The following is an 18,798-nucleotide window of genomic DNA, read 5'->3' as shown; positions in this document are numbered from 1 at the left end:
TTGTGTTAGCTAATCCAAGTTATCAGTTTAAAAGGCTAATTTTTTATTTTATTTTATTTATTTAACCTTTATTTAACCAGGTAGGCAAATTGAGAACACGTTCTCATTTACAATTGCGACCTGGCCAAGATAAAGCAAAGCAGTTCGACACATACAACAACACATAGTTACACATGGAGTAAAAACAAACATATAGTCAATAATACAGTGAAAAAAAAAATAAGTCTATATACAATGTGAGCAAGTGAGGTGAGATAAGGGAGGTGAAGGCAAACAGATATATGTATAAATAAATAAAAATATAAAAAGGCCATGGAGGCGAAGTGAGTACAACACAGCAAGTAAAATAAAAACTAAAAAAAACACTGGAATGGTTGGTTTGCATTGTAAGAAAGAGCAAAGTAGAGACAGAAATAATGGGGTGCAAAGGAGCAAAATAAATTAATAAATAAATACAGTAGGTAAAGAGGTAGTTGTTTGGGCTAAATTGTAGATGGGTTATGTACAGGTGCAGTAATCTATGAGCTGCTCTGACAGCTGGTGCTTAAAGCTAGTGAGGGAGATAGGTGTTTCCAGTTTCAGAGATTTTTGTAGTTCGTTCCAGTCATTGGCAGCAGAGAACTGGAAGGAGAGGCGTCCAAAGGAAGAATTGGTTTTGGGGGTGACCAGAGAGATATACCTGCTGGAGCGCGTGCTACAGGTAGGTGCTGCTATGGTGACCAGCGAGCTGAGATAAGGGGGGACTTTACCTAGCAGGGTCTTGTAGATGACCTGGAACCAGTGGGTTTGGCGACGAGTATGAAGCGAGGGCCAGCCAACGAGAGTGTACAGGTCGCAGTGGGGGTAGTATATGGGGCTTTGGTGACAAAACGGATGGCACTGTGATAGACTGCGTCCAATTTATTGAGTAGGGTTTTGGAGGCTATTTTGTAAATGACATCACCGAAGTCGAGGATTGGTAGGATGGTCAGTTTTACAAGGGTATGTTTGGCAGCATGAGTAAAGGATGCTTTGTTGCGGAATAGGAAGCCAATTCTAGATTTGACTTTGGATTGGAGATGTTTGATGTGGGTCTGGAAGGAGAGTTTACAGTCTAACCAGACACCTAGGTATTTGTAGTTGTCCACATATTCTAAGTCAGAGCCGTCCAAAGTAGTGATGTTGGACAGGCGGGCAGGAGCAGGCAGCGATCGGTTGAAGAGCATGCATTTGGTTTTACTTGTATTTAAGAGCAGTTGGAGGCCACGGAAGGAGAGTTGTATGGCATTGAAGCTCGCCTGGAGGGTTGTTAACACAGTGTCAAAAGAAGGGCCAGAAGTATACAGAATAGTGTCGTCTGCGTAGAGGTGGATCAGAGAATCACCAGCAGCAAGAGCGACATCATTGATGTAAACAGAGAAGAGAGTCGGTCCAAGAATTGAACCCTGTGGCACCCCCATAGAGACTGCCAGAGGCCCGGACAACAGACCCTCCGATTTGACACACTGAACTCTATCAGAGAAGTAGTTGGTGAACCAGGCGAGGCAATCATTAGAGAAACCAAGGCTGTCGAGTCTGCCAATGAGGATGTGGTGATTGACAGAGTCAAAAGCCTTGGCCAGGTCAATGAATACGGCTGCACAGTATTGTTTCCTATCGATGGCGGTTACGATATCGTTTATGACCTTGAGCGTGGCTGAGGTGCACCCATGACCAGCTCTGAAACCAGATTGCATAGCGGAGAAGGTGTGGTGTGATTCGAAATGGTCGGTAATCTGTTTGTTGACTTGGCTTTCGAAGACCTTAGAAAGGCAGGGTAGGATAGATATAGGTCTGTAGCAGTTAGGGTCAAGGGTGTCCCCCCCTTTGAAGAGGGGGATAACCGCAGCTGCTTTCCAATCTTTGGGGATCTCAGACGACACGAAAGAGAGGTTGAAGAGGCTAGTAATAGGGGTGGCAACAATTTCAGCAGATAGTTTTAGAAAGAAAGGGTCCAGATTATCTAGCCCGGCTGATTTGTAAGGGTCCAGATTTTGCAGCTCATTAAGAACATCAGCTGACTGTATTTGGGAGAAAGAGAAATGGGGAAGGCTTGGGCGAGTAGCAGAGGGGAGGGCAGTGCTGTTGTCCGGGGTAGGGGTAGCCAGGTGGAAAGCATGGCCAGCCGTAGAAAAATGCTTATTGAAATTCTCAATTATAGTGGATTTGTCGGTGGTGACAGTGTTTCCTATCTTCAGAGCGGTTGGAAGCTGGGAGGAGGTGTTCTTATTCTCCATGGACTTTACGGTTTCCCAGAACTTTTTTGAATTTGTGTTGCAGGAAGCAAATTTCTGCTTGAAAAAGCTAGCCTTGGCTGTTCTAACTGCCTGTGTATATTGGTTTCTGGCTTCCCTGAAAAGTTGCATATCACGGGGGCTGTTCGATGCTAATGCAGAACGCCATAGGATGTTTTTCTGTTGGTTAAGGGCAGTCAGGTCAGGAGAGAACCAAGGGCTATATCTGTTCCTGGTTCTAAATTTCTTGAATGGGGCATGCTTATTCAAGATGGTGAGGAAGGCATTTTTAAAAAATGACCAGGCATCCTCTACTGACGGGATGAGATCAATATCCTTCCAGGATACCCCGGCCAGGTCGATTAGGAAGGCCTGCTCGCTGAAGTGTTTCAGGGAGCGTTTGACAGTGATGAGTGGAGGTCGTTTGACCGCTGACCCATTACGGATGCAGGCAATGAGGCAGTGATCGCTGAGATCTTGGTTGAAAACAGCAGAGGTGTATTTGGAGGGCAAGTTTGTTAGGATGATATCTATGAGGGTACCCGTGTTTACGGAATTGGGGTGATACCTGGTAGGTTCATTGATAATTTGTGTGAGATTGAGGGCATCAAGCTTAGATTGTAGGGTGGCTGGGGTGTTGAGCATGTTCAAATTTAGGTCGCCTAGCAGCACGAGCTCTGAAGATAGATGGGGGGCAATCAGTTCACATATAGTGTCCAGAGCACAGCTGGGGGCAGAGGGTGGTCTATAGCAGGCGGCAACGGTGAGAGACTTGTTTTTAGAGAGGTGGATTTTTAAAAGTAGAAGTTCAAATTGTTTGGGAACAGACCTGGATAGTATAACAGAACTCTGCAGGCAGTCTTTGCAGTAGATTGCAACACCGCCCCCTTTGGCCGTTCTATCTTGTCTGAAAATATTGTAATTGGGGATAAAAATGTCTGAATTTTTGGTGGTCTTTCTAAGCCAGGATTCAGACACGGCTAAAACATCCAGGTTGGTAGAGTGTGCTAAAGCAGTGAACAAAACAAACTTAGGGAGGAGGCTTCTAATGTTAACATGCATGAAGCCAAGGCTATTACGGTTACAGAAGTCATCAAAAGAGAGCGCCTGGGGAATAGGAGTGGAGCCAGGTACTGCAGGGCCTGGATTCACCTCTACATCACCAGAGGAACAGAGGAGAAGTACGATAAGGGTACGGCTAAAAGCTATGAGAATTGGTCGCCTAGAGCTACTAGAGCAGAGAGTAAAAGGAAGTTTCTGGGGGCGATAAAATAGTTTAAAGGAATAATGTACAGACAAAGGTATGGTAGGATGTGAATACAGTGGAGGTAAACCTAGGTATTGAGTGATGATGAGAGAGATCTTGTCTCTAGAAACATCATTGAAACCAGGTGATGTCATCGCATATGTGGGTGGTGGAACTGAGAGGTTGGATATGGTATAGAGAGCAGGGCTAGAATCTCTACAGTGAAATAAGCCAATAAACACTAACCAGAACAGCAATGGACAAGGCATATTTACATTAAGGAGAGGCATGCTTAATCGAGTGATCAATAAGGGTCCAGTGAGTAGAGGTTGGTTGGGGTCGTGGCGATCCAGACAGCTGGCCGGGTATATGGCTATCGGTAGCAGCATAGGATGGAGGTCTGTTTGTAGATACCTCGTGCGTTTCCGTCGGTAGGTTCCGTGTAGTGGGGTTTTGTTCAGATAGCAGCCGATAAGACAGCTAACGATTAGCGGGCCTCAGATGAGCGTTCAGGTAACGTCGGGACGGAGGTGCCGGTTGGATAAATCCCTCGGGCAGATAACGTCGGCAGTCAGTCGTGAAGGCCCGGTGGGGTTCCGTATCTGCAGCAGCAACAAAAGAAACGGGTCCGGATGGTGATGGAACTCCTCAGCTGGCTAGCTCCAGCATGATTTGAGTTTGCTCCGGGGTCGACGTAAGCCAATAGTCACACGGTATGCAGCTAGCTAGCTGCGAAATCAAGGTGCAAGTGTCCAGAGCCTGCGGTTGGAATCCGGGGAAACTGAGAGAAAAAAAGTCCCGGAATGCTCCGGTCCGAGTCGCGTTGCACAAAAGTGCCGGTAGATTATCGAGCTAAAGGAATAGCTGATGACCGCAAAACGTGGGCAGCTGAAACACCAACGCTAGCCAGCAAACCGGCTAATTTCGGGGCAGCTACAGATTAGCTTCTGGCTAGCTATCGGAGTAGCTTCTGGTTAGCTTTCAGGCTAGCTTCTGAATTAGCCCCTGGCTATCTTCCACGATGGATTTTCAGATTGAGGTAAATAATACTGATTGTAATTGGTGAAGCGGGTTGCAGGAAAGCTTTTGCAGGAAAGCTTTTGTAGTTGAGTTCTTGGATAATAAAATAAATTAAAGATATGTGAAGAAAAGGTGTAAATATATATATATACAGGACACGACACGACAATACGGAAAAAGACGTCTGAACTGCTAAGCCACCTTGGAACACTCAATTGATCATTAGAAAACCCTTTTGCAATTATGTTAGCACAGCTTTAAGCGGCTGTCCTAATTAAAGAAGCAATAAAACTGTCCTTCTTTAGACTAGTTGAGTATCTGGAGCATCAACATTTGTAGGTTCGATTACAGGCTCAAAATGGCCAGAAACAAAGAACTTTCTTCTGAAACTCGTCAGTCTATTCTTGTTCTGAGAAATTAAGGCTATTCCATGCAAAGAAATTGCCAAGAAACTGAAATGTTAGTTTCTCTCTCTGCTGTCAAGAGGGGGGGGGGGGGGGGGGGGGTTGAAATGTTTTTCTCACGAGTGTTGTATCTCTTGTTGTGATGTGTGTTTTGTCCTATATTTTTTATTTTATATTCAATCCCAGCCCCCGTCCCCGCAGGAGGCCTTTTGTTGAATTTGTTCTTAACTGACTTGCCTCTCCCCCCCTCGCACTTTATCAACTCCAGTTAATAAAGTTGTTTTTTGTGTGTTTTTTTAAAGGCTTTTCTGCTACGTCCCTCACTCAGAACTCATCGAACCGGGTCTGGATCTGACCAGGTCTATAAGGAACAGGTCTAGTTGTCTTTGGGTTTATTCGGAACAGGTCTCTATATTTAAAATATATTTATGCATATCAGGTCCGGGTGGGAAAGCCCCAGGTCCATTTCTGAATGGGTTCAACTTTTTGGAGCTGTGAAGACCTCTAGCTCAGGGCTCCAGCTATGCATTTGGTTTGCTAACTGGCTAGCTAAGTGTCTAGATCAAGCTTCTTGGTTACAGCAGACACATTCAACACCCTCCTGGAACAAGACCTCTGTTGCTTAAATTGTTTTGTGCAAACCATAAGAGTTCATTTTATCAGTTTCCTTGTCTCCATCAGTACAACCAATGCTGCTCCACATCTTACTGTGCGTTGTGTGGTGAACTGTAATAAAACAACGCCAAGGTAAATGATTCACCTGTGCTGATAATGGAATGTTTTAGGTTACATATTAGCCTTAAAGGGAATCACTAGAATGCAATGCACACACCATTCATCTTTCCCATATGGCTACTCATAGCCTAATCATTGTCAGTGAGTCCAGTGCTCTAGGAAAGCACAATGCAAGGTTTAAAAGGGAGGCCATTCTTCTGCTCTCCTCTGTGTGGTTGTTTATCACGTCCATACCACTCTCACTCAGTTATGTCATAAATGCGCAAGCGGTGCTAATGCATATTGTGCTACATAGCAAGATCTGTACTGTTGAATTCTTACATCACCAAGTGAATTGTGTGAATTCTTTACAACAATGGAAATTACCAATATGTCAGCACAACACAAGTGATCAATCATTTGTTACTACATTGTGAGGCCTAATGGTTGTTGAAATGACAATAGTTTAGCCTATTTATCTGAGCTGCACGCTTTGGACAAAATCTCTAATTGTGATTTTTTTGGGGCCAGATTTTGCATTTATAAATCACAACTTTCAAACGCTTCGGTGAAAACTTGGTAATTTCACCAGGCATTGTTAAAACAAGTGTCAAGGTAGAGGACATCACTTCTAAAACGAGGTCATATGAAACAATGAATACATACTGTGCTCACTGAATACAAAACCAAATGAAACATATCTCCAACATAGTGCTGGGTGATGAATCAATATCAATAATTAGAGGTAAATTACTTCCCTCAATAACGATATAAAAACGTTTATTCATTTTCGATAATGTCGATATAGAATAATTAGGTTCAGCAGTCCATTTCACCTCTGACGCAGCAGGAATGTGCGGAGAAGTGACAATATGCACGTGGAGAGGTATACGCCCACTAAAAACTACTTAGCACCTCGAGTGATGGAGTAGCCACTATTAACCAATGAAAAATTTGTGATTTAGGCGAAAACAGCGGCAATGATAGCCATGGAGAAGGAGCAGCTTCCAACGAAGAAATTATTGATAAAAAGGTTTAAACTGTTTCAGTAATTTGGAAGTGGTTTGGCTTTTTGAAGTCCGACAAAGAGCAGAGCAATGTTCGGTGCAAATTGTGCCGTAGACAGGTGGCTACAAAGTCTGATAATACAACAAACTTTTTTCAACATCTGAAGCAAAATCACTCTTTGGAACATGCAGGAAGTTTGAGTTTGCAGCACAGTATTGATAAATGCCCCTCAAGCACCAGCCAATCTAGGGATGTTTGCACGAAGCAGTCAACACTGACAGCGTTTATGCCCTTCAAGCAAACATTGAAAAGACAAAAGACATCACAAATGCTATTATGCATTGCATCGCTAAGGACATTAGCACAGTCGAAAAGGAAGGTTTCAAGAGGCTTATCAATTTAATTGACCCCAGGTACGTGCTCCCTGGCCGCAAACATGGAACAATTTTCCTTCAAGTATATTTTTATATGTAGCTAACATCATTTTAAAAATGTAGCCTTTATTTAACTAGGCAAGTCAGTTAAGAACAACTTCTAATTTACAATGACGGCCTATCGGTGAACAGTGGGTTAACTGCCTTGTTCAGGGGTAGAACGACAGATTTTTACCTTGTCAGCTCGGGGATTCGATCTAGAAACCTTTCGGATACTGGCCCAACACTCTAACCACGGTTTGTTAACTTCTCTTGGGTAGGGGGCAGCATTCGGAATTTTGGATGAAAAGCATGCCCAAATTAAACTGCCAGCTACGCATCCCCAGAAGATAAGATATGCATATTATTAGTCGATTTGGATAGAAAACACTCTGAAGTTTCTAAAACTGTTTGAAACATGTCTGTGAGTATGACAGAACTTATTTAGCAGGCGAAACCCCGAGGACAAACCATTCAGATTTATTTTTTTGGGGTCACTCTCTTTTCAATAAGTTTTCATTGGGAAACCAGATTTCCAAGGGACCTTCTTGCAGTTCCTACCGCTTCCACTGGATGTCAACAGTCTTTAGAAATTGGTTGAGGTTATTCCTTTGTGTAATGAAGAAGTACGGCCATCTTGAAGGAGGGCCATCTTGAAGGAGGGTCCTTTTTGTTAGAAGCACGTGACCAGAAAGCTAGCTACAGTTGTTTTTAATCCTGTATTGAACACAGATCATCCTGTCTTCAATTTTATTGATTATTTACGTTGAAAAATACCTTAAGTTGTATTACAAAAGTAGTTTGACATTTTTTGGCAAAGTTTACAGGTAACCTTTGAGATATTTTGTAGTCACATTTCACAAATTGGAACCAGTGTTTTTCTGGATCAAACGCGCCAAATAAATGGACATTTTGGATATATATCGACAGAGTTAATCGAATAAAAGGACCATTTGTGATGTTTATGGGACATATTGGAGTGCCAACAACAGAAACTCGTCAATGGTAAAGCATGAACTATATTTATAATTCTGCGTTTTGTGTCGCGCCTGCAAGGTTGAAATATGCTTCTCTCTTTGTTTACAAATGGTGCTATCCTCAGATAATAGCATCGTTAGCTTTCGCCGAAAAGCCTATTTGAATTCTGACATGTTGGCTGGATTCACAACCAGTGTAGCTTTAATTTGGTATCTTTCATATGTGATTTAATGAAAGTTAGATTTTTATAGTAATTTTTATAGTAATTCATTTGAATTTGGCGCTCTGCATTTTCTCTGGCTTTTTGCCAAGTGAGACAGTAGCGTCCCACCTAAACTCAGATTTTTGGATATAAATATAAACTTTACCGAACAAAACATAGATGTATTGTGAACATGAAGTCCTATGAGTGTCATCTGATGAAGATCAAAGGTTAGTGATTACTTTTATCTCTATTTCTGCTTTTTGTTACTCCTCTCTTTGGCTGGAAAAATGGCTGTCTTTTTCTGTGACTTGGCTCCAACCTAAAATAAACGTTTGGTGTGCTTTCGTCATAAAGACTTTTTGAAATGGGACACTTTGGCTGGATTTACAACAAGTGTATCTTTAAAATCGTGTAAAATACTTTGAGGAATTTTGAAATTAAAATTATGGGATTTCTGTTGTTTTGAATTTGGCGCCCTGCAGTTTCACTGGCTGTTGACGAGGTGGGACGCTACCGTTCCACATACCCTAGTGAGGTTAACCTGTCTAGGATCAGCGTGGCGCTAGCGGCACACCCCCCCCCCCCCCACTGAAAAACCAGTGCCGCGAAATTCAAAAAAAATATTTTTTTAAAATATTTAACTTTCACACATTAAAGTCCAATACAGCTAATGAAAGACACAGATCTTATGAATCCAGTCAACATTTCCGATTTTTAAAATGTTTTACAGGGAAGACACAATATGTAAAGATGTACATCTATTACCTAAAAACACATTAGCATAATCCACCATCTTTTATTTGTCCACCAACACCAGTAGCCATCACCAATTCGGCTAAACTAAGATATTTATAGCCCCTAACCAACAAAAAAACTCATTAGATGACAGTCTGATAACATATTTATGGTATGGGATAGGTTTTGTTAGAAAAAAGTGCATATTTCAGGTATATGGCATAGTTTACAATTGCACCCACCATCACAAATGGACTAGAATAATTACAATGAGCAACGTGTTTACCTAACTACTAATCATCAAACATTTCGTAAAAATACACAGCATACACGAATCGAAAGACACAGATCCTGTGAATACAGACAATATTTCAGATTTTCTAAGTGTCTTACAGCGAAAACACAATAAATCGTTATATTAGCTTAGCACATAGCAATTAGCAGCCCAGCATTGATTCTAGCCAAAGTGAGCGATAAAAGTCAACATCGCCAAAAGATATTAATTTTTTCACTAACCTTCTCAGAATTCTTCCGATGACACTCCTGTAACATCACATTACAACATGCATATACAGTTTGATCGAAAATGTTTATATTTAGCCACCAAAATCATGGTTAGACAATGTGAAATGTAACTCGGCTGGTCAGAATTTGTCCTTGCGCCACTTAGACAGTGATCTACTCTTATACATAAATACTCATAAACGTGACTAAAAAATATAGGGTGGACAGGGATTGATAGACAATTTAATTCTTAATACAATTGCGTTATTACATTTTTTAATTTATCCTTACTTTTCAATACAGTTTGCGCCAAGCGAAGCTACGTCAAAAAACATGGCGTCCTAAGCCACTAAAATGTTTCGACAGAAACACGATTTATCATAATAAAAATGTCCTACCTTGAGCTGTTCTTCCATCAGTATCTTGGGCAAAGGATCCTTTCTTGGGAGAAATCGTCTTTTGGTGGAAAGCTGTCCTCTTGCCATGTGGAAATGTCAACTACGTTCGGGATGAACTGAAAAGCGTGCCCAACTTTTCACATCGTTGCAAAAATAAATGTCCCAAAATCGCACTAAACGGATATAAATTGCTATAAAACGCTTTAAATTAACTACTTTGTGATGTTTGTAACTCCTATAACGAGTGAAAAGATGACCGGAGAAATATAACAGGCTAAACTAACGCTTGGAACAGGAGAGGGTCGGTGTCTTCCACGCGCGTTACGCAGCAAGAAAAGACTTGCTAGCTAAAGGTTTTTTTCATTTGTAGGGCCTGTGAACGAGCAATCGAGCCCGTTGGAATCGTCATCACGTAAAGGCATCCAGGGGAAGACGTAAGAAGTGTCCGTATAGTCATAGCAACGACAGTGCCCTTTTAACTGACTTCAGAAAAGTGCCCAACATTTCTCAAATCTGACTCCATGTCAGGGAAATTGCTGTAGAATGGGCTCTGTTCCACTTAGAGACAAAATTTCAACTCCTATAGAAACTATAGACTGTTTTCTATCCAATAATAATAATAATATGCATATTGTACGATCAAGGATTTTGTGGGAAGCCGTTTAAAAAATTAGCCACATTAGCATAAATAGTCTAAACAGCGCCCCCATCCCCAACAGGTTATTAAGGCATTCTTGAGTTTGAAGCAGATATGCACCTTTTAAACATTATTTGATTAATATAATGATAATTATCGTTATCGAATGAAAAAAATATATTGATCATGATAATTTATTTGCCATATCACTCAGCCCTACTCCAACATTATATAGGGTTTATTACACCTATATATTAACATACATTTTTAACATGATCATCAACATGTAGTGCGCTATAAGCGCATCACTTAAAGAATAACATTATGAGTTCCGATTTCACCATTATGAGTTCTTATATAACCTAAGTTAATTATTTATTCAGGCAGCCATAGGCTGCAAATGGAATAGGAAGCGTATGATAAGTAGGCTCAATAGTTATTCTAATTTAAATTATAAGTCAAAGTGCCTTAAAAACATGTAGCACGTAGCCTACCGATTGCGAGGTGCAGCCTGTGTCCAACTCATTGGAGTCTGGTCCAGTAATTCAACTCGACATGTTTCAACTTCTCCCGTAATTTTGTTATAGAGTGTTGGGATGGCAACTTGGGAGAAATATATGTGAGATGGAATCTTGTATCTCCTGTCCAGCTTGTTTATCATCTTCTTGAAGCCATCTTTGCTGACTGTGTAAATAGGAACCATGTCTTTGGCTATGTGATAGGTGTTAGCTTCTGATTTCTGTGTCTGCGGTGGTTGTTCTTTCGCAGGGAGTTACACTTGAAAACACATCAGCAATCAATGCCGGTTTAATGTCGGTGGCTGCTTGTGGCAGAGGAGCTTTGCTGCTGTCGGGCGCTTTCAAAAGAATATGATGGCTATTCTTCAAATGTATTAATAAATGTGTCGTGTTGCCTCTGTCGCCACAACTCTGAGACAGGTTGTGCACAACACTTGCATTTGGTTGACATCGGTTTGCCTGTAGCTGAAATAATGCAATACCACTGAAAATGCGCCCTTCTTTGGCACCAAATCGACATTCTCGTTAGCACTAGCAGCACCCATGTTTCCGCCACACATGCTGAGGTAAAGCCACAGAGTTTCTAAACCTCATACTGTACCGTCTTTGGTAAAGCCCTTTCTCTCCTCACCAGAACCTAACTGTGTGCTTTAAACGGGGACGCTTATGATTGGCCAACATGCATGCCATGCAGAGAGTGAGAAAGCCTGCTTGTGATTGGTCAGCATCCTCTGTGCATGTAGAGAGTTAAAGAGTCTAGCGCATCTCATTGGAGGAGGTATTGTAGTCTAGTTGGTGTGATAATGGAGTGTCAAAGGAGAACATCTCAGCCTCTTGTGATATGGATATTGAACATGTCAATTTCGATCTGAATTCGATTAATCGTGCAGCCCTACTATTTATTGTAAAGTATTGCTTTCTTCCATTGTCAGGGACAGTCAAACCAAATCAAAGCATCCAGTCTAAACTGCGCTTGCATGACAGAGCAGAGGATATGTGTTTAGTTAAAACACGATACTAAGCAAATCCCTGCGGAAACTGTGCAGAGGCACATCAATGGCCAATGTAGCCAATGTAACCTACTCAATAAAAGCAATTAAAGACTCCCTGTGCCAAATTATCACCTGTCACAGAGATCACCCATGACAATAGGCACTACAATATTGGGTGGCTAAAGGCCAGGTGAACACCCAAGCTATGGGTCAACACAGTCTTGTCTGGTGATCGGTTAAACGTATACTCTGCTTTAGATAAAACAACGAAACAAGGAACCTCTATCAATATTAAAGCCTATTTTCAGTTAGGCCTAGTCAATGAAAACGTGGATAGATAGAGAGCATAGTGATTCCTATCAAAGCCTCACCTACTGAAACCTGTGTTTGGGGTGTAGGGGCTATTGGGAGTGTATGTGTGACTGATAAATGCTTGTCTATCAGATGGTAATGACCAGTGCTTGACTTGGACTGCAATAAGTGTCGGTACTCATTTTGGGTGCAGGTACTGTTTACATATAAGTATAGGCGCTCCACCATACTTTTGAGCTAATATTTTATAAGACGGACAGGAGCTCAAGAAGTATTACAGTTGAAGTCGGAAGTTTACATACACTTAGGTTGGAGTCATTAAAACTCGTTTTTCAACCACTCCACAAATGTCGTGTTAACAAACTATAGTTTTGGCAAGTCAGTTAGGACATCTACTTTGTGAATGACGCAAGTCATTTTCCCAACAATTGTTTACGGACAGATTATTTCACTTATAATTCACTGCATCACAATTCCAGTGGGTCATAAGTTGACTGTGCCTTTAACCTCTCTTGGGTAGGGGGCAGTATTTTCACATCTGGATGAAAAGCGTGCCCGAAGTAAACTGCCTGTTACTCAGGCCCAGAAGCTTGGATATGCATATAATTGGTAGATTTGGATAGAAAACACTCTAAAGTTTCTAAAAATGTTAAAATTATTTGTGAGTATAACAGAACTGATATGGCAGGCGAAACCCAGAGGACCCCCCCCCCCCCAGCCTACCACTGTTTTCAAAGGCTGTCACTTTTATTATAAGGCGGAAATCCTCCCAGATTGCAGTTCCTAGGGCTTCCACTAGATGTCAACAGTCTTTAGAAAGACTTTCATGCTGGTTTTTGGAAAAATGAGCCAGAAATTGTAGTTTTCCTAGGTGGCTCCTATTTTGGCTGTAGTGTTTCCAAGCGCGTGGAAGAGAGCGCGTGCTTTGGTATTTTTCTCCGGTGAAGACAATAACGATTCTCCGTCTTAAATTTGATCGTTTATTTATGTATTAGGGTACCTAAGGTTCGATTATAAACGTTGTTTGACTTGCTTGGAAAAGTTTTAGTAACGTTTGGGATTCATTTTGTTTGCATTTTGATGGAGGGAAACTGGGTGGATAATTGAATGAAGCGCGCCAACTAAACTGAATTTTTATGGATATAAAGGACATTACCGAAATAAAGGACCATTTGTGATATATCTGTGACCTTTTGGAGTGCCAACAGAAGAAGATCAAAGGTAAGGCATTTATTATATCGCCATTTCTGACTTTCGTGGTGCACCTGCCTGGTTGAAATATGTTTTTCATGCTTTTGTATGTGGGGAGCTGTCCTCAGATAATCGCATGGTGTGCCTTTTTGAAATTTGACACAGCGCCTGGATTAACAATAAGTTAAGCTATATTTTTTATGTATTACACTTGTGATTTTATGTAAGTAAAATATTTATAATTCTGTAGTTTGAATTTCGCGCTCAGCAATTTCACAGGAATTTGGGCAGGTGGGACCCATAAGAAGTTAAACAGCTTGGAAAATTCCAGAAAATGATTTCATGGCTTTAGAAGATCCTCTTCTGATAGGCTAATTGACATACTTTGAGTCAATTGGAAGTGTACATGTGGATGTATTTCAAGGCCTACCTTCAAACTCTGTGCCTCTTTGCTTGACATCATGGGAAAATCAAAAGAAATCAGCCAAGACCTCAGAAAAAAGTTGTAAACCTCCACAAGTCTGGTTCATCCTTGGGAGCAATTTCCAAATGCCTGAAGGTACCACGTTCATCTGTACTAACAATAGTATGCTATTATAAACACCATGGGACCACGCAGCTGTTATACTGCTCAGGAAAGAGATGCGTTCTGTCTCCTAGAGATGAACGTACTTTGGTGCTAAAAGTGCAAATCAATCCCAGAACAACAGCAGAGGACCATGTGATGATACTGGAGGAAACAGGAACAAAAGTATCTATATACACAGTAAAACAAGTCCTATATCAACATAACCTGAAAGGCCGCTCGTCAAGGAAGAAGCCACTGCTCCAAAACCGCCATAAAAAAGCCAGACTACGGTTTACACCTGCACATGGGGACAAAGATCGTACTTTTTGGAGAAATGTCCTCTGGTCTGATGAAACAAAAATAGAACTGTTTGGCCATAATCACCATTGTTACGTTTGAAGGAAAAAGGGGGCGGCTTGCAAACCGAAGAACACCATCCCAACCGTGAAGCACTGGGGTGGCAGCAGCATCATGTTGTGGGGGGTGCTCTGCTGCAGGAGGGACTGGTGCACTTCACAAAATAGATTGCATCATGAGGCAGGAAAATTATGTGGATATATTGAAGCAACATCTCAAGACATCAGTCAGGAAGTTAAAACTTTTTGGGGATAGGGGGCAGCATTTTCACTTTTGGATGAATAGCGTGCCCAGAGTGAACTGCCTCCTACTCTGTCCCAGATGCTAATATATGCATATTATTATAACTATTGGATAGAAAACACCCTGGAGTTTCTAAAACTGTTTGAATGATGTCTGTGAGTATAACAGAACTCATATGGCAGGCGAAAACCTGAGAAAAATCCAACCAGGAAGTGGGATATCTGAGGTTGGTCGATTTTCAAATCAGCCCCTATTGAATGCACAGTAGGATTTGGATCTGTTTGCACTTCCTACGGCTTCCACTAGATGTCAACAGTCTGTGGAACCTTAAATGAGGCTTCTACTGTGAAGTGGAGCCGGATGGGAGCTGTTTGAGTCAGTGGTCTGGCAGAGAGCCAGGTCCTGGTCACGCGCATTTCACATGATAGCGACCTGTGTTCCATTGCTTCTCTACAGACAAAGGAATTCTCGGGTTGGAACGTTATTGAATATTTATGATAACATCCTAAAGATTGATTCTATACTTAGTTTGACAAGTTTCTTCGACCTGTAATATAACTTTTTGAAGTTTTCGTCCGACGTTCGGCTGGACCTGCACGAGCGTTTGGATATGTGTACTAAACGTGCTAAGAAAAGTAGCTACTTGGACATAAATAATGGACATTATCCAACAAAACAACAATGTATTGTGGAACTAGGATTCCTGGGAGTGCATTCTGATGAAGATCATCAAAGGGAATATTTATAATGTAATTTCTGATTTTTGTTGATTCCAACATGGCGGAGAATTTTTTATTTTCTTTCTGCGTGCCGTCTAAGATTATTACATGGTTTGCTTTTTCCGTAAAGTTTTTGAAATCTGACACAGCGGTTGCATTAAGAACAAGTGTATCTTTAATTCTATGTAAAACATGTATCTTTCAAAGTTTATGATGAGTATTTCTGTTATTTGACGTGGCTCTCAGCAATTTCTCTGGATATTTTGGAGGCATTTCTGAACATGGCGCCAATGTAAACTAAGATTTTGTATATAAATATGCACATTATCGAACAAAAAATACATGTATTGTGTAACATGCTGTCCTATGAGTGTCATCTGATGAAGATCAAAAGTTAGTGATTCATTTTCTCTCTATTTCAGTTTTTGTGACTCCTATCTTTGGCTGGGAAAATGGCTGTGTGTTTTCTGAACTTGGTGATCTAACATAATCATTAGTTGTGTTTTCGCTGTAAAGCATTTTTTAAATCGGACACGATGGGTAGATTAGCAAGATGTTTATCTTTCATTTGCTGTATTGGACTTGTTAATGTGTGAAAGCTACATATTTCTAAAATAATTTTGATTTTCCCGCGCTGCCTTTTCAGCGGAATGTTGTGGGGGGGGGGGGGGGGGTCCGCTAGCGGAACGTGTGTCCTAGAAAGGTTAACACAGGTCCCCTTCAGGGGTGCATGCTCAGTCCCCTACTGTACTCCCTGTTCACTCATGTCTGCACGGCCAGGCACGACTCAAACACCATCATTAAGTTTGCCGATGAGCGGTAGGCCTGATCACCGACAAGACAGCCTATAGGGAGGAGGTCAGAGACCTGGCCATGTGGTGCCAGGACAACGACTTCTCCTTCAAAGTGTACTCAGCGCATGTGACTAACTAAATTTTATTTGGGGAGTTTCTCCCATTCTTTGCTGCAGATCCTCTCAAGCTCTGTCAACTTGAATGGGGAGCGTTGCTGCAGCTATTTTCTGGTCTCTCCAGAGATATCGGGTTCAAGTCCGGGCTCTGGCTGGGCCACTCAAGGACATTCAGAGACTTGTCTCAAATCCACTCCTGTGTTTTCTTGGCTGTGTGCTTAGGGTCGTTGTCCTGTTGGAAGGTGAACGTTCGCCCCAGTCTGAGGTCCTGAGCAGGTTTTCATTAAGGATCGCTATACTTTTCTCTGTTCATCTTTGCCTCAATCCTGACTCCCAGTCCCTGCCACTGAAAAACATCCCCACAGTATGATGTTGCCATCACCATGTTTCACCGTAGGGATGGTGCCAGGTTTCCTCCAGACGTGATGCTTGGCATTCAGGCCAAAGAGTTCAATCTTGATTTCATCAGACCAGAGAATCTTGTTTCTCATGGTCTGAAAGTTCTTCAGGTGCCTTTTGGCAAAGTCCAAGTGGGATGTTTTGTGCCTTTTACTGTGGCTTCCGTTTAGCCACTCTGCCATAAAGGCCTGATTGGTGGTGCTGCAGAGATGGGAGAACCTTCCAGAAGGACAACCATCTCCACAGAGGAAGTCTGGAGCTCTTTCAGAGTGACCATCAGGTTCTTGGTCAACTCCCTGAGCAAGGCCTTTCTCCCCCAATTGCTCTGTTTGGCCAGGCTGCCAGCTCTAGGAACAGTCTTGATGGTTCCAAACTTTTTCCATTTAAAAATGAAGGAGACCACTGTTCTTGGGGACATTCAATGCTGCAGACATTTTTTGGTAACCTTCCCCAGATCTGTGCCTCCACACTATCCTGTCTCGGAGCTCTACGGATAATTCCTTCAACCTCGTGGCTTGGGTTTTGCTCTGACATGCACTGTCAACTGTGGGACCTTATATAGACAGATGTGTGTCTTTCCAAATCATGTCCAATCAATTGAATTTACCACAGGTGGACTCCAATCAAGCTGTAGAAACATCTCATGGATGATCAATGGAAAAAGGATGCATCGGAGTTCAATTTTGAGTCTCATAGCAAAAGCTCTGAATACTTATGTAAATAAGGTATTTGTTTTGAATGTTTTATAAATTTGCAACCATTTCTAAAAAAAAAATTTTGCTTTGTCATTATGGGGTATTGTGTGTAGATTGTTGTGGAAAAACATTTAATACATTTTAGAACACGGCTGTAATGTAACAAAATATGGAATAAGTCAAGGGGTCTGAATACTTAACGAATACACTGTATTTCTTTGATAAGGCTAGTTTGGTTCATCAGACAAAACTTTAAATGGTGTTCCAGTTCAACTTCAGATGTTATGGTTGTCAACACACATTGTCATTAGGTGAATCACTTCATCAGAACCAGTGTTACAGTTGTCAAACTATCAAAGCAAGAGTGAACTGTTGAAGGCAAATAGTGTTATGAACGGATACTACTACTAAGCACAACTGCACTGGATAAAACTAACTGTTGTAAATGGACTGGCCAGGTGTATGAGTACTGAGTTTACTACCCTTAAAATCTAGCAAGTCAGTTCAAATAGCTCATCTACATTGCATTGACATACTAACGTTAGCTCAACGCGTCTCAAATCTATAACAAACAACAAAATACCCCCTTCGTGTCCCTCAGCGGTTGCTGTCTGGCTATGTTGAACGTTAGTTAGCATTGGCAAGCTAACTAGCTAGTTATTTAAATAGCTGCCTATCCTCCTGGCGTTAGCTTCTTGAGCGAGTCGCTAGCGAGATATGGCTTACTAGTTAACTAGCTTGTTACACTATTCCTCTTACTAATGAACTAACTAGCATAATGGCATTGGCCTGAAACTAATTGGAAATAACTGTTGGTAACAGTTCATTCAGTGACATGGTAAACAAAATATATTTAGAGTCATCTTACCTGTTGTGTCAGAATACGGAAGCGGAGCACCTTCGGCCAGAAATAACGCCGACAGAAAAATTCCAGTCGCCAGCAACAACACAAATCCATGACGGTTCCCCATCCTTTTTAGCTTAGCTAGCTAACTAGCTAATGAGAATCCAAAATCGTCAAAAATTATAACTAAATACTAATAAACTACATAAAATTTAAATTTCATTGATAATAAGTTAAATATATGGTTAGATCTACAGGCTAAACGAAAATGCCCGCACAGCAAACATTGTATTATGACTAAACGCGTTGGCTAGCGTCAATAGCAACGACAAGCTAACATGAGCTATCAATGCCTCAAACAATGCCGTTTCATTATCCATGAAAAATAGAAAAGGTATATTACCTTTCTAGAACAATAATATTTAGATAAATACGCTTTGCCGGCAGTGCTCTACATTTATTCATACGTAATATTTTATCACTAGTCCAAACTGTCAGGGACCACCTCTCCTCAGAGGCGCCATGTTCCTACAACG

At 41.4% G+C, this 18,798-nt stretch overlaps 1 protein-coding gene across 1 annotated transcript in view; it reads right to left on the bottom strand.

Annotated features, from left to right (window-relative positions):
- LOC129833394 (serine/threonine-protein kinase LMTK2-like) overlaps positions 1-18,798 on the bottom strand; it is a 58,270-nt gene extending 39,472 nt beyond the window's left edge. Inside the window, exon 1 of the mRNA XM_055897965.1 lies at positions 18,287-18,798. Coding sequence (XP_055753940.1) covers positions 18,287-18,389 — 103 coding nt within the window. The 5' untranslated portion in view covers positions 18,390-18,798. The remainder of the gene's footprint in view (positions 1-18,286) is intronic.

The sequence above is a fragment of the Salvelinus fontinalis genome, chromosome 34, assembly GCF_029448725.1.
Source record: "Salvelinus fontinalis isolate EN_2023a chromosome 34, ASM2944872v1, whole genome shotgun sequence".
Lineage (NCBI taxonomy): Eukaryota > Metazoa > Chordata > Actinopteri > Salmoniformes > Salmonidae > Salvelinus > Salvelinus fontinalis.
This window is presented reverse-complemented; position numbering and strand designations above follow the sequence as displayed.